We start from the raw sequence: 16,299 nt of genomic DNA, 5'->3' as shown, positions 1-16,299 counted from the left end.
ATACGTTTTTTAAAATATTTAATATGAAATAATAAAAAAATAAAATATTTACATATTTAAACAACCTTCGAGCACAAGAAAATGTTTTTATTATTATTAACACAGAACTTATTTGTTTACTTGTTTACTTACAATAGAATTTAGCAGCTGGAATCAGATTTGGGCACAGTTAGCAGATTTTCTATTCCAGGTACAATTCAACATCTCTTGATAAGGTTCACCTTTTCTTGTCTAATTAAATTAAAATAAATTAAATTAAAATAAATTGATGCCATAGATTGCATTGGCTACCTGTCCAGATTCTACCCTGCTTCTTGCCTTCTAATTGCTTGAATAGGCCAGAAAGTGACTGAATTGAATTCAATTGAATTGAATTGAATTCAAGGGCTGCACGGTGGCGCAGTGGTTAGCTCTGTGGCCTCACAGCAAGATTGGTTCGATCCTTGGCTGGTTTGGTCAGTGGCCTTTCTGTGTGGAGTTTGCATGTTCTCCCCGTGTATGCGTGGGTTCTCTCCGGGTACTCCAGCTTCCTCCCACCATCCAAACGCATGCATGATAGGTTAATTGGTCACTCTAAATTGCCCCTAGGCATGAGTGTGGTTGTTTGTCTCTCTGTGTGGCCCTGCAATGGACTGGTGAGCTGTCCAGGGTGTACCCTGCCTGTCGCCCAAAGCCAGCTGGGATAGGCTCCAGCTTCCCCGCAACCCTGAATTGGAATAAGCGGTTCAGAAAATGAATGAATTCAATTCAATTCAATTGAATTGTGGTTAGCAAGGAGACAGTTATTTACTTTCTATTCTGTGAGATAGCTAACTAAAGTCCAGTCACAAACTGCCTTATCTTGTCCGTTACACCATATATGGTGACAAAAACACATTTCAAAAATTGCCTCTTATGTTATTTATTTAGGGACTATACCCTAAATTAAATGCTAGTTTCCTCCATAAGTGTATAGAAACAGTGCATTAGCATATGTGAGTGATGAGCGGGTTACATTAGTTTAAGATAATCAGAGGCCCCAATGGAGTCAATCAAAACATCCTACAATCTGAAACCCTTCATACTATTTTTTTTTTTTTTCATTCAAACAGGGTGATTTACCAAGTCTCGGTTATTCGGGTTGAATTGTATTCAATTGGTGCCAAATTTGATTTCACATTTACTCAGTTGTATTCATGGTGGCAAATTAAAAGACTGTTTCTCAGATGACTTGCTGAAATGGCTGCACACTTTGGGTAGAGATACTAGTTTCCGCCATTAGCATAGCAAACACAACATTAGCATAAGCGGTAAGTATAGGCAGTTTATAGGTAATACCAGAGTACCCTCTTTGGTCCTTCTATGATCTGAAATACTACATACATAACCATAGCCATGCTTAAATAAAATTAATCCAGAGCCAATACAAAAGGTAAAACAACAATTTTGCTAAAGGCATAGAATGAATAAAAGTGAAAACTCTAAATATTAAAACGAATTCAACGGAACGCCACCATTTTTCTTTTAACTTAATCAAGACTGTAGAAAAGCAAAGCACTGTAGCATAATTTATTTAGAGGCAGTTCACTGCTATGAGCAGTGGAGCGTACATGGGAAAAGATTAGTGGATTACATGGCATTTGTGTGCATATGCGTAAATAAACTTGCAAGAGAGCTAGCAGAGGAAGCATAACTGTTCAGTTGGTGGGCTCCAGCTGTGGTGTGCTTTGAGGCAGAAGTGAGTAGAAGTGTGAGAGCTCAGCCAGGTGCTGCCCCCGTCTTACCCTAACACCCTCAATTAGTCCACTTCCTCCCCGTTAATTAGGAGAACCTGTAGGCGGGTGCATGACGGGGTATGAAATGTGTTTATGTGGGGGTTGTGAAACAGCTGTTTACTTACAGTTACATCAGAATCACAGATTTAGGCTAGGTTCACTGGAAATATGTCTTAGTCTCACTCAAGTTTATGCTTCAACTCAGAGGGTGTTCCATTTATGAGCCCATTTGATGTTCTTGCTCACACTTGCAAAACTGTCTGAGGTGGCTGCCTCTGACGGATGCTGCAAGGGTTATTCAATATGAGTCATTGACTTAAAGTAGCTTAAATGTTCAGTAGACAAATATTCAAGACCCTGACGTAGCAGATATCACTTCTATGTTTTGTTTTGTTTTTTTTATCCATAAAGCACAAGTTCTGGTTTAAATTATGACTCAAACATTTCCATCCACTTCAACCACTTACAAACTTATTGTTCTTCCTTTTTAAGTTTTATTTTATTAGTTTTTTAACACTTTTCAGTGTGCAGCCTAATAAAATGATACTAATCTCTCAACTGTTAAAAAAAGATATGGTTCTCTTATTAGTTATGTTCTTTATGTTGCAATCAGAATATCCTGTTTTACTGTAATTCAGTTGTATGTTTTGTCTTGGATCTCTGATATTTCCATGTGCTTCAGAGACAACATTGCAGATGCACGGTTTCTTTCTTTCAGCAATCTTACACCTGAAGCTACTACAGCCATTCACAGATGAAAACATGTTTTTGTCAGCCACTGGCCAGTCACTGTGATTGGCATCTGAAGTCATCTCTATCTTTACCTCTAGATTTCAGTCATTTTTACAGACTGTACCTTTAAATCTCATACTTCCTCTTTCACACAAAAAGTAACACCATAATATCACTAAAAAGCTACCCTCACCATGCCACATTTTGCTTGTAAACAATGACCAAAACCAAGCTGGTGCGATGCACTCCATATTCACAGAGCGTCCTAAAGCTCCAGGACCGGAAGCGTTAGAAACCACCCAGAAGGAGTTGCTGCCTAAGCAGGGTTTGTAACACCACAACATTATAGTCAACTGTGCTAGGACTTTTGTCCTTTTCCAGAAACTCAGATTCAGATCTTTGAGTACCTCAGCAACATGTTTAAAAGCATAACAACTCAAAAGCCTTAACCAGACTGTGTCAAAGAAGCTATTGTCTCAAGAGTCTTCGCAAACCAGACCTCTTTTTTGACCCCATCAAATGCTTGCCAATGCACTTTTGCAGAAAGAACTAAACTTGCATATTTGCTCTTGCCTTGGCCTTTAAAACAACATGTGTATTAATGCTTAAACCCCAGCCAGTTCTGGTAAAGTTTTCACCAGTACTCCCAGAAGCCAAGAGAGGTGTGGTGTGATGGGAACTCACCCTCACACTGCTTGCCATCTCCTTTAAAGCCTGGCTTGCAGATGCAGTTGTAAGACTTGGGCGTGTTCTGGCAGAGGGCATCGATGTGGCAGTCGTCTGTATCTTCCGCACACTCATCTGTATCTGCACAAATGTTAAACATCAATACCTAATTAGACTGGAGTCCCTGGGGATTTAATGAGCTCACATTGTTTTGTATGACTAATGACGCTACGCCCCAATAGCTGACCGTCTGTCGCCTTAAATAAAAGGTTTTATGCATTCAAGTAAACATCTTTTAAATGTGGACACAAGAAAAGGAGCAATGCTGGATCGATGCTTGTTAACTACACACACAATAACCTGAGATGTGTGAGGTTTTAGGATTTAGTTAAAATGACTGAAGACATATCAGCTGTCACATATGTTTCCATTTGTCCCTTTAAATCAGCCTAATAGATTCTTGTGATAGTCACATCTTAAGAACTGTTAATATCCCAGTTCATGTCACAGAAAACTGGCTGCCAACCACATTTTATTTTGTTTCTTATGGTTTAGACAACTGACAGGACAAAATTATGAGTGTGAGCCTCCATTCATATGTATGGCAGCCAAAAGATGCCATAATTACAACTGCTTAATTATTCTATTAATCTCAAGATCACAAATCTTAATGTGATAAGTGAATTTTTCTCATTATCTTGAGAAATTTTGTCTTCTTGAGATGACCACTTACTGCAACTGCAACTTACTTTCTGTCACTTACCACAGCATCACAAAACGATCAATGTAAAACTGAAAATGATTTGCTAGCATCCTAATTTAACTATTTAAATCCTTAAGTATCATAATTGATACATACAGTTGTTAAGGCCAATGACATTTTCTTATGTTACATGCTTCGTGAAAACCCTGCTGTATGCAGTCGGATGCTTGTCTTCTGCCCCCTGGTTGATACGTTTTGCACTACAATCATTTCAACATAAGCATAAATAGTACATACACGTAACATGTTTTAGTTTCTCATTTTACATTATGTTCAAGGGTCAAATAAAGACTTTCTTTTCCCCCATTACTTCTTAGGTTAGATTGGGACAGTAAGTTAAGGCATGCATGTGGTATTTGTTCACTTCCTGGCAAGACCATATTTGTTTTATCCTTATATGTCTTGTAAACTAAACCATTGTCTTCAGAAAACAATCCTGGTTATATCAAGATAGTGTTGCTTTAAAAATCTCAGTCATGGCCGCTACAGACTTCTGCACACAATAAATCAACAAGAGCAACTTATAATGTGAGCAAAGCCTTGACAGTTTGCAAGGGAGTTGTTTTTGTCTTTTCATTTGTCACTCTTAAATAGAAAAGGGAGGCAAACTATGCTTTTGGCCATGTGATCATATCTGAAATCTAACTGTTGAGCAAAAAGAGAAAACTAGAGGCCAGTACTTGGTTTAAACACTCAATACACACTTTTAAGAAGAATGCTGGCATTTCTTTTCCTTCGTTTCTTTAAAGGGTTTCAAAAATGGCCTTCAATTGGTGTCCACCAATTCCATTTTTTCTCTTGGTGCCCATTTAAGGAGTTGCATCATTCAGCATTAATTTGACTTCATTTGCACCTTTAAATCATTCAAATCCCACAGCATCTCCCATAAGTGCCTTCAACAAATTACTTGCAGTTTTTGCATATTGGGGAAAAAAAAAAAAAAAAAGAAAAAAAAAGCTTTAAAGCAGTGGACACGCAGAGAACCTGCGGGTCAGAGGGCTTCTCAACTGATCAGGTTATTGATAGAGGAAGCTGGTCACATCTGGGTTTTAATTCAAGGATGAAGGGACAGCTCATTATGCACACACACACACACACACACACACACACACACACACACACACAACACACAGCAAGGGAGATGCTGAACACAGACGTCGCTGGTTCCTCCTGTCAAACCTTTGCATCGCAGCAGAGCAGCTCTCTGCTTCAATCCAGGTATAAATAGCCTCTGCATACATTAGGCAACGTGGCTGGAAGAAGCTGTGGGTGCTGTTCCTGCTCACTGTCTGGCCCTCAGCCCGGCTCAGCAGCAGAAAGGCAATAAATACGCGATAAAATTGGATTTATGATCAATATTTTTACTGTTAAACGAGTCAGTGAGTGAGAGAGTGGAGGGGGTGGGAGGCTGGGGAGCAGAGCATGGCAGCAACAAGTTTACATCTTCTGTGATAGTTGCATAAGGGGCCGTTTTCCTCTTTATTTCAGCTTTTTTGCTCTTCCTGCGAGCTGTCCTTGTGCAGGCTCAACAATGACTCCTCACCCGGTGGTGGGAGGCAGAACAATGTGCTGCTCCTGCTGCTGCCTGGTCGATATTGGGCCCCTGCTACCTCCTCCTGGGACTTCTGACGGCCCCTATGTCCAGCCTTCCCCCCCTCGTCGTCACCACCACCCCCAAAACCAACATTTACATACATACAACCATACGGTCCTCCACCTCCCGGCCACTAAAACCCGAGGCAGAGATGCTCTCTAGCGGACTTTGCGGACGCTTGTACAAACTAACCCCCCCCCCCCCCCCGCGTAAATCATTTTGCGCCGATTCTTCCCCCCACCCCTGCCAAAGATGAACCCTCTCAGTCTAAAATCAAAGCAAAGGAGTGCTTAACCCAGGGATCAAGCTGCGGTTTCCGATTGAAACTGGCGAAGAGGCGCAGCAAACAGAACTTCCAGTGAAGTCTGGTGCCGTTTTACGCGTCACAAATGCAGTCCGGAGGGGGACACGACGGGGGTGTCAAGCTGAATTTCTACCACAAATCTGTCATTTACACTGAAAAATCACGACTCACTAAACAAAATAAGTAAATTGAGAAAATATAAGTCTTGTTTAGTGTCACACACAGCAATTCCACCGGTGGTTAAAAATAAAAAATGTGCGCAAACGCTACTATACAAGTGTTTTCTTTTACATCAGTGCTGCTATCACACACACACACACACACACACACACACACATGCCATTTTAATATCATAACAACATTTATATGATCACGTCGGGCTTCTGGCTGGAAACTTTAAACAGGTCTGGGGGTCTCATCTAGATCATTCTTGCTGCTTGACGCACGTTTCCACATTTACCACCTTTTTTTAAAGAAAAAAACTAAGACTGAAACCAATATTAATAATCATAATCATAAGCTGTAATAAAAGTACACGTAACGGTTTACAATGAAGCGAGACTCAGAGGGGGGAAAAGCACGTCCTTCCTTACCTGCGAGTCCGACATTCCCCATCACCCTGCAAGTATTTATGAGGAGGATAAACAAACAAACGTCCCGGGAAAAACAAGCGCTCCCCATGCTGACAGACTGTGTGAGGATCCAGCAGGGCTTTTCTGGGGGTTTGGACTGAGAGTATGTGTGTGTGTGAATGTGTGAGTGTGTGTGTGTGTGTGTGTGTGTGTGTGTGTGTGTGTGTGTGTGTGTGTGTGTGTGTGTGTGTGTGTGTGTGTGTGAGTGTATGGGGTGCATGTGTGAATGTGCGTCTCTGATAGGAGAGGAGGAGGACCGTTTTTGGTGGACTGGCAGCGGTGAGGGGGAGCGATGGGCAGTGGAGAGAGGGTGGGGGGGAGGGGGGGGGGGGGGACACAGAGGAAGCGATCAGAGGCCTCTGATTGGCTCGTTTGGCACCGGTAAAAGAGAGCGAAAGAGGGGGAGAGAGAGAGAGAGAGAAGACCGCTGAGGGGTGAGGAGCACCCAGGTTGGTGCTGGTGGGGTTCTCACGGTCACCCCAAAACTTTCTAAATGAAGTTAAACAGTAGAGAAAATTATTACATTTGTTTTATTTGTTTTAGAAAGAAGTGTTTCAATAAACCATTTGCTTCACAGGCTGCAGGTCAGGAAGTCCCAAGATAAAACTGAGGTGTCAAAAGGAAGAAGAAGAGGAACATTTCATTTGTTCCATATCTTCGCTCATCTATAACTTCTACTGCAAATCTCTTTGCAAATCAATTTGCACAAAACCACTGAAAAGATCTGAAAACCGCTGTGTTGGATCTTTGACTTCTGCGATGCATCCACCTGCTTTTTGGCTCATGAAGCCAAAAAATGAACTTTTCCACCAAAGGGGAAGAAGTTCAGACGTCAGTTTGGAACAACAGCTGAGGAGACTGTAGCAGTCGTGGTTCAGCTGCAGCCTAAATGTCTTCAAACGTGGCACAGACGTGGTTTCAGTGATGGTCTTCCATACACCTCTGCGAGAAAACAAACTTCTTTTCCATTGTAACTGTCTGAAGATGGAGATGATAAAAACGTGCTGATTCACATTTGATGCAGATGGAGCGTAAAGAAGAGATTTAAACTTCAAATATATGGAAAGTCTCTGGGCTGTCATGACTCTTATGTGAAGAATTTGGAAGCAGGTTGAAGATGTTATTATGCTAACATGTTTGATGTGTTATTTGGCTCCACAAAATCCTGGATTGTAGAGTCTCTGTCATTTTTTTTTCCCGTGCAAAAGGGCAAATTGCAAAAGCATGCTGCTTTTGCAATTTGCCCTTTGCTGCTGTGCAAAACACAAGGTTGCAACTTGTTTTTCTCTTTTAGCTCCATGCCACTAAAACTGTTTGCGTCAACAAAAGAAAAAAGAAAAATTACATTTCACTATATATGTGACCTAAAATTATTTTTTTTAAAAAGTTGTCAAATTAAAACTTTGAAAGATTAAACTTTTCTTACATTTTTATTTAATCATAACAGGCTTTGAACCTATAAGGAGGTTCTGAGGCTTTAAGAGGACACCTAGTGGCCCCCAATACAAATAACTTTGTTATAGTTTGACAAATAACAACATCAAATAAGTATGAACATCTTAATGGAACCTTCCCACTCTCACCTGTTGTATGGAACATGCAATCATATCAGCTTTTTATCATCTGGGACAGTTTTTTACTTTAAAAAAAAAAAAAAAAAAAAAAAAAAAAAAAGTATAAAACAAGGAAATTCAGCAAGTTAGGTGAATATGTTTGGATTTACTTTCTATATCTAATTTTTTTTTTCAATGGAGTTGTTTTAATTCTTATTTATTGATGTGACAACATCACTCGTGGCAAATCCATCTAAGGGTCAGAAATCCATTTCCATGATTAAAAAGCAGTAAGAACCAGTGAAAACTCCATTTTCAAAAGGCAAACAACAATAAAACGTGACAGGTTGTTGTGACATGTTACAAACCAAGAATCATAGTTCAGTCAGTTTAGTTATATGTAGCACCAGTCAGTGTTGACTTGTTCCTATAATAAACGGAATAAATGTACAAACTTATTTTAGAATTAGATTATAATAATGTAGTCTGTTTATTTCATTAGAAAGCAACAGCAATACTCTCAGTAAGCAATTAATGCAAAACTAGCCTGGAAGCAACCAAACATCTGGTAAAATTCATACAAAGTAAAAAAAAAAAAAAAAAAAAAAAAAAAGAAGAAAATGACATAATTTTCTTATCATTTGAAGGTCAAGTGATTACATATGTGTTTATTGAAGAAGTATCCTCAGTAATTCCAGCTGTTTTAATGACATCAAACATATCAAAACATGAAACAAGCTGGCGTAGTATTCTGTCTTAAAATTTCCAATGAGATTCAATGTGGACTAATAAATCCAAATCGATCAAGTTGAAGGGATTTTTCTACAGAAGAGAAGACAATCAGCGCCATCTGCTGGACAAACTCTGCCAATACATTTTCCTTCCTGTCCACTCAGATACAGCGTGTAGTGATGCCTTTAAGGGCAGATCATTTTAAGGATGCTTGTTAGCATCTGCGGTGTTCGTTATGTTATCTTTTGGCTTAAAACAGTTTACCTTTTTTTGCAACTGCAACTTATAATCTTTGTTTTTAAATGTTCAACGTTGAAAAAAGTGTCATAACTTTCTTACTGACGTAAAACGAAATGGTTTTACAGTATAGGAAACTTATCTTCGGCACCCTTCGGCTGTGCTGTTACGTAAAAAGAAAATTGCTAAAAAAAAAAAAATTGATTCTCATCATCAGATAAGAGAAACACGACCACGAAATTCAAAAGTTCAATCTTAACATTACTGAACACACAATAACGACTTAGCTGTTCGTGTTTCTGTATTCCCCAGTCCGTCGTCTGTTTTGATTTCCGAGGAGTATTTAAACACACCACCAGTGTTGCCAGATCTTGTGAGAAAAACAAGCAACCAGCTGGATGAAAACAAGCCTAAAAGAAGCGACCTATATATATATATATATATATATATATATATATATATATATATATATATATATATATATATATATATATATATATATATATATATCATATGTTTTCAAAGAAATGGATAAACTACTGTGTGATGCTTTTCACATAAATGTTTATAAGTGAGAAAGATGTACGACTGGTTAAAACAGGGAATAAATTAGGCCCAAATTAGTAACCAGTGTTTTGAAAACAAGCCCAAAAAACCGCAACTCGCGACAGATGATATTAATAAGCGACTTTACAAAAAAAAAAAAAAAAAAAAAAAGCCCAAAGTCTCTTATAATAAGCCGGACCTGGCAACACTGCACACCACCAGCCTTCAGCAACTGTCATGGCGTCTCACATGAAGGGGGCTTGGTACCCGAGACAGTAGCCGCTGTCATTTCTCACTTTTCCCCTTTTGCACAGAGCACCAAACTCGGGTTAAAAACGCCTACAGCAGCGGTTGTTGAACATGGGGACCGTCCATGCTAAGGTAAAGCCCTTTATCTCCTCCAACACGCCTTTTGTAGCCTTGACCTCCCTTCCCTGCTGAAGGCTGCAGAATCCTCTGCATGTGTTCTCCATGTTCTGTTCAAGCCTGTTCATGAAACATGGACATTACTGCTAAAAACATCTCAATTTAAGTTCAGGTTACCACATAATTAGGAGTGAAAAGATTTAACGTTACATTCAGCTAATTAAAACACCCTTAAGGTTGCATTACACACTGTGGGCAGGGCGGATTAAAAATGCACAGACCCCTGGGCCCAGTATTCCAGGGGCCCCTTCCCCACCACATTATTTTTAAAATTGTTAATGATATACTGTGAAACGACATTTCTAACATCTCTGTCAATGGTACCAATAGCAATACACCAGACACTGTGGTGTAACTATCTGGCTTTTATGATTAAAAAAATATATATATTTAACCTTTATTACACCAGGTAAGTCCCATTGAGGTTAAGAACCTTTTTCTCGAGGGAGTCCTGGCCAAGAGGCAGAAAGAGTTACAGGCAATTTATATGTTACCACTTAAATAGAACAAATAATTAAGAGCAATTACAACTAAATGGTACATTTGGTTTCATGTCCAAACTGCTGGTGTTTGCTCCAAGTGGGTGTGGGCCCCTGGGCCTGTGCCCCTAATGTCCATGGGTTAATCCGGCCTTAACTGTGAGGTATCTAAAATGCATTGTAATGTGTAATTGAAAGCCATAATATAAATCCATTTTTAAATTTAGTTTTAGAGGACATCAATGGAATAAGAAATGTCTTAATTCAATTTTATTGACCTGAATTCAATCAATTAAGTTTAAAAGGATTGCCTTGTCTTTCTGTGATTATGTTAAATTTGAGGAAATACCAACTTGCATGACTTGATATCAAGATTATTTGTTTCCCAAATTCAGTTTATCCTTAACTAGTGCAGATACAGCGACTTTCAGTGGTTAAAGTATATGAGACCCTCCTCCAGGAGCCCCACCCATTGGCCTTCTTGTCTTCTATAACAGCTGCCCTTTCAGAAGGTGACAGTTTAATAATATTTTAGTTAAAAATTTTTGTCTGGTCATCTTCACCTCCTTGTTACTACGGCTACACAATGTGTCGAAACCGTATCAGTTATTGCATTATTAGCATGTGAAATACTATATATCAGTATCAATATCATAAAGATAATTTAGCTTGAAATGAGATTAATGTGGGCTGCATTCCAATTAGAGGATTTCAGTTTTTGTTCATGCTCTCCAACTGACAAGAACATACAAGTGCAAGAGTGGAATGCAGCCCTTCATGATAAACCTAGAATTAGTGTTGTGTTTGTAAATATCTGTCTTATCAAGCTCTATTTTTTCTTTTTTCTTTTTTTTTATAATTTAACAATTAAAGAACCCTCAGAATTGAGTTCAGTAGGACTTGAACACTGTGTGAACAGAGTCTCATGAAAAATAAAACAAACTGCTGATTGAAACTTTATATACCGCAGGGCTGTGTTCTCTTACCAAACAGGATGCTTTAAAGCATTTTACTTGTCCTTGCTGCAGAGTCTGGATCCTCTCCCGATGCATGGCCGGGATCTGGGGGTCAACCCTGATGACCTGATCGAGCCTCCGGAACAGGAGCAGGACTCCAAGCAGGAGATTCTGGAAAACAAAGATGTGAGTAGAGGTGGTGTCTTAACACTGCATGTAAAATTAACTGATTAGAAGTCTTTAAAATAGTTCGTAACGCTTGTAGTTAAATGCATTTTTTATTTCTGTCCGCAAACATAACAGCTGCTCTCTGGCTGTGCTCCCTTTTCCACTGTTTTGTTTGGTTGTTATGGTTTTGCAATCTTAAAGAGCCTTTCAGTGGAAATGTTTGTTTATTGTCTCGATGAGTATAGTCGGAAGAATTCCTTTAACTAGCTTTCTGGAAAATGCTTTTTTAAATAGTTTTCCGTGATTAATCCAGTTTTTCTGATTGTCAAAGGGCCTTTCTTCGACTTGCTGATGGGTTATTCTTCACCGCATTCTCAGTCTCACCGTTTAATGCATGAAAAATAAATAGAAAATGTTTAGTTTTGGTTTTATCACAGTTTAAAGGAGCCATCCAGTCAGACGGAACAGTAAAGAAAATGACTTGTTTCCTGTCTTTGATTTGCAGGTTGTCGTCCAGCATGTCAACATCCAGGGTCTGGGGAGAACCAAAGAGGATCTGCTCGGCTATGAGATCTCTGACGTTTTCCACGCCAAAAATCTCATTGATGTTCGTATTTGGAACGCAACTATAACGATGTAACAACTCTGAAATAGTCAGTGTCATGTTTTGTAAGCTGACAGGTCTGTTTCAGGTGATGAGAAAGGCTCACGTTGCCAGACAGAGGCTCCTCCGTCTGGGCATCTTCAAGGACGTGGAGGTTCTCATCGATACATCTGAAGGTAGTGCACTCAGAGCTAAGAGTTAGCACCCAGTGCTGTATTTAGCATCAGCGATTCCTGATTGGCTTTTTGCTCCTCAGGTAAAGATGCTCTACCCAATGGCTTGGATGTAACTTTTGAGGTGACGGAGATCAAGAGGCTGACAGGAAGTTACAACACCATGGTTGGCAACAATGAAGGCAGCATGGTGAGAAACACTTCAGACTGGCCTTCTAAGGCCTCCCAGGCTGATGAGGACAAGCAGTGATACTTTGTAGAAAGTCTCTGAACTTGAGGCCCTTTTTGTCATCTTCCAGGTTCTGGGTCTGAAGCTGCCCAACATGTTTGGTCGGGCTGAGAAGCTCACCTTCCAGTTCTCCTACGGGACAAAGGAGACGTCGTATGGCTTGTCCTTCTTCAAACCCCAGCCTGGATACTTTGAACGAAAGTATGTCCTCAAGGCAGTTCGGATGCTTTGCCAGTCTACCTTGGTTCAGCACTTGTTCACATTGATCCCTGAAACACATCCCCCTCCTTTTTTTTTTTTTTTTGCAATAAAACTGTAAAAGATTTGATGTTCAGACTTGATTGGTTTCCACCAGTCATGACGTATCCACCCACCCAGCCAGCCAGCGGCCATGTGTTTGGTTTTCTAAACTGTGGAATGACGCTTTCCATAAGCATTAAATGCAGAGCCCTTGGTTCTACCAAATGTAAAAGCGCTGCGGTTCTGCTGAGCTGCGCCTGGCAACACCAGTCAACAGGAGTGGTTCCACCAGGTAGCTGTTCTGTTTTTGCCGCTTTGAAATCGCATCAAGAGCAGAGCGGATCTTTGAGGCAGGAAATCAGTCAATGAAAACCAAACTGGATCCAGTGGATTTTACCTGCAAAAGTCTACATGTCCACTTTGGATCGCATTGTTTTTGACGCTACACATCCGTACTATAAAGAAATGAAGAGCAGGCACGTGAGACATGCTTGAACTGCTCCTGCTAATTTCTTTGCTTGTTTATTGATAACTTTAAAGTATTTTAGGTGCACCGACTGTGGCATGATGATGCAATCCTCGTGTGAACTGCTACACAGATGTCCCACACTGAAATGTTCCTGGTGGAAAAACCAGGCAGAAACTCACTCTTTTTGGCTTTTTGTATGTTTTACAACCTTTTAATACTGACTTTTAAAACGTTTAGTATCTTTTCACCTTATTTATTTAAGCTTTTAGGGTGTATTCAAATCAGAATAGTCTGCTGGACTCGGCCCGATTGGGGATTTGTTTCAGTTGGGGGCAACATTATACCGAACTGAGAGTGTGTTAACAAATCAGACCTTTAAAAAAAAAAAAAGAAGTGCTTCACTCTTCACCAAAGGCAAGAAAATAAGGAGCTGCATCAGATCCTAGTGGTCTGGTTGATCAGATTTCTGTCAGAACTTTGACTAAATTCCTCCATGTGTTCCCTGTGAGGTAGTATTACTGTGCAGAGCCGTCTGTTCTCTCACACACTGTGTTTGTAGGCGGACCGAGTCCACTTCTTAGATCCAAATCTGAATTCATTTTTAGGATTCACATTTCCCCAAATGAAGCGGATTTTCCGAGCAAAATGAGGATTCAAATGGAAAAGGCTGATGGGAATATGTCCTTAGACCTAAATGAGCCACAATAGACCCCAACTGCAGCCTGGAGAATGGGGCGGGGCTGGATAATGGGCGGGATGGACGTCCAATGGGTGGGGTTGGATGTCAAATGGACGGGGTTAGGGTTCATCCAATCAAAATGTTGGGGGGGGCGGTTTGGAAGCCATAATGTAAGTCATCGATGTTTGGGAATATGCTGATGTGTACACACTTGATTGGCACTTGGAGGGTGTGTCACTTTGGGTGTGTATACTGAGGTTACAAACAGTTGCTTTCAGCTGGGCGCATCACTTGCCTTGGAGGATGTAAAGGGAGGGAACCTTTTTGTTGACTGCCGATTAGGTGACTTGTGTTAGTACTCTGCGTTTTGTTACTTCGTCGTGTTAGCAGATTTATTTTGCTGTAACAATGAAAATAAACAAACGCAAGATGGAGAAGATACAACTGAGTGCGCGTCATCAGTATGTATGCCCCGGCTGGACATCCAACCCCGCCCAATATCCAGCTATGCCCCGTTCTCCAGGCTGCAGCCAAGACCCTCTCAAATGAGCCTGTCTGTAGACTGAGATCCTCTGGTTGAGGATTTTTACTCGTTCCAAAACACATCCAGGTAAATTCTTCCTTAAACTGGAGTGTCCCATGTGAGGAGATCAGGTTTATACGATTGGTTGTCCGTCAGTCTGATTCAGTTTCATTCTGTTGTGTTTTTGATTGCAGTTGCTTTGGTTGAACTTGTGTCTGTTCCCGCGTGAAGCACTCGGTAACATTTGTAAAGAAAAGTTGCTGCTTCCACAAAAAGCATGCAGCAAGGCGGGATTTTGTTCACCAACCTTGTTATTTTAGCAAGTCAGTCCAGTTTTCAGCTTCAGTTTAGTAAAGTTTTTGTCGAATGAACATGTTTCCATGCATTTTATACAAACCATTTTGGTTGGACAAACCATTCTTTTTCCATTTCACATTCCAGTCTGTCCCTCAACATGTACAAAGTCACCGGCCAGTTTCCATGGAGCTCCTTAAAAGAGACTGACAGAGGCGTATCTGCAGAGATAAATGTAAGTTTTTCCGTGCATACCACTTTTTTTTTTTTTTTTTTTTTTTTTTTTTTAAAGCAACTTTCGGTCAGAAACACGTAAATGTGACATCATAGGAAATGCAGGGTCGACACGCGCTGCATGACCACTGCACCTTGCATTAACACATGAATATTTCTGTACAGTTTCCTCTTGGGATGACAAACCACACACTGAAGTGGGAGGGTGTATGGAGAGAGCTGGGCTGCCTGGCACGCAGCGCTTCCTTCGCCGTGCGAGAGGAGAGCGGACACTCGCTAAAATCGGCCCTATCGGTAGAGCCTGAAGCCATTTTCTCACTCCTAGCATCCTGTTTCTTTGACTTCATTTCTATTTTCCACATTTGCTCTTATCGTCCAGGTTTCAAAGCTTATCTTTTTTTCTCTGCAGCGGTTTGACAGAGTTTCTGTTGCGTTTGTTTGCAGCACACTGTGTCGATTGATTCAAGGAATTCTGCCATCTTTCCCAGCAGAGGTGCCTTATTTCGCATCAACCAGGTCAGTGTGAAAGCTCGTGTTCAATGCACTTCTTTTCTCAAAAAAACTGGTTGTACTATTGGAACAGAAAGTGTCAAATTCAGTATTTATAGATGAAATGTTCCTCAGCCAGCAGTCAGTGTTTTAGTCTCAAAGTCAATAAATTCGTTGTGGAAAAAAGTCTGTCAATGACGAGGAGTCTGGTCTGAAGTGAAGAAGACTACAAGGTTTATTGAACAGAAAATAAGAAAGAACAGAGTAAAACAAATTTAAAGAGACAGTTCAGAGGTCTGATGGGGTGGAAAGTCTGAAAGTGCTCCAACAGAGTTCCAGACTAAACTATCCTTTTACCCTTGCATCAGGAATATGTTATTCTAAACAAGAATTGTCTGTTATTAGTTGCAACACTCTTTAAAGGAGGATTGTTCCAGTAAACCAGATCCCAGATGTCTGAATGCAGACATCTCAGGGCTTCTACACATTCACTATGTCTGTAAGGACAACAAGAAGACAATTTAACTAGGCTTAAATTCTTAAGTTCAGCATGACCTCTTCAGATCTACACAACAACCATCAAGATATATGCTAAGGATTATAAAATATAGGGAAATCTAAGTTAGAACATAAAACTTCCACAATTCTCAAAGTGTTTTTGTCCTGATTGAAATTGCAGGACTTTGTGATGCAGTTGATTTAGATTTTATTTTATTTAATCTCACAGTGGAGAAATTCACTGGTTGCAGCTGCTTTTAGTGTGGAATAATGTTTTAGAAAGTAGGAAAAAATTGGCATACATCACAACTATATGTCTGTGTGT

General features: G+C 40.1%; 3 protein-coding genes across 4 annotated transcripts in view; 1 reads left to right on the top strand and 2 right to left on the bottom strand.

The window, feature by feature from the left end:
• Positions 1 to 5,023, bottom strand: part of mpped1 (metallophosphoesterase domain containing 1) — a gene marked incomplete at both ends in the record, with an annotated part of 231,372 nt that extends 226,349 nt beyond the window's left edge. The window contains one exon of the mRNA XM_079263460.1: positions 5,004 to 5,023. The remainder of the gene's footprint in view (positions 1 to 5,003) is intronic.
• Positions 1 to 6,494, bottom strand: part of scube1 (signal peptide, CUB domain, EGF-like 1) — a gene marked incomplete at its 5' end in the record, with an annotated part of 128,670 nt that extends 122,176 nt beyond the window's left edge. For both annotated transcript variants that reach the window (XM_079263456.1, XM_079263457.1), the window contains 2 exons: positions 3,171 to 3,293; positions 6,407 to 6,494. In XM_079263456.1, the coding sequence (XP_079119582.1) occupies positions 3,171 to 3,293; positions 6,407 to 6,494 (211 nt within the window). The remainder of the gene's footprint in view (positions 1 to 3,170; positions 3,294 to 6,406) is intronic.
• A 3,248-nt stretch (positions 6,495 to 9,742) lies between these two features.
• LOC306773553 (sorting and assembly machinery component 50 homolog B-like) lies at positions 9,743 to 16,087 on the top strand (the record flags this gene model as incomplete). Its single annotated transcript, XM_079263408.1, has 10 exons — positions 9,743 to 9,894; positions 11,447 to 11,560; positions 12,048 to 12,149; positions 12,235 to 12,322; positions 12,403 to 12,509; positions 12,619 to 12,749; positions 14,901 to 14,988; positions 15,153 to 15,281; positions 15,432 to 15,503; positions 16,040 to 16,087. The coding sequence occupies exons 1-10, from the start codon at positions 9,874 to 9,876 to the stop codon at positions 16,085 to 16,087; spliced, it is 900 nt and encodes a 299-aa protein (XP_079119534.1). The 5' UTR covers positions 9,743 to 9,873.
• Positions 16,088 to 16,299: the final 212 nt, after the last annotated feature.

The sequence above is a fragment of the Telmatherina bonti genome (genome assembly GCF_933228915.1).
Source record: "Telmatherina bonti genome assembly, chromosome: 23".
Classification (NCBI taxonomy): Eukaryota; Metazoa; Chordata; class Actinopteri; order Atheriniformes; family Telmatherinidae; genus Telmatherina; species Telmatherina bonti.
The sequence above is the reverse complement of the archived record's forward strand: the minus strand, read 5'-3'. Positions and strand labels throughout refer to the sequence as shown.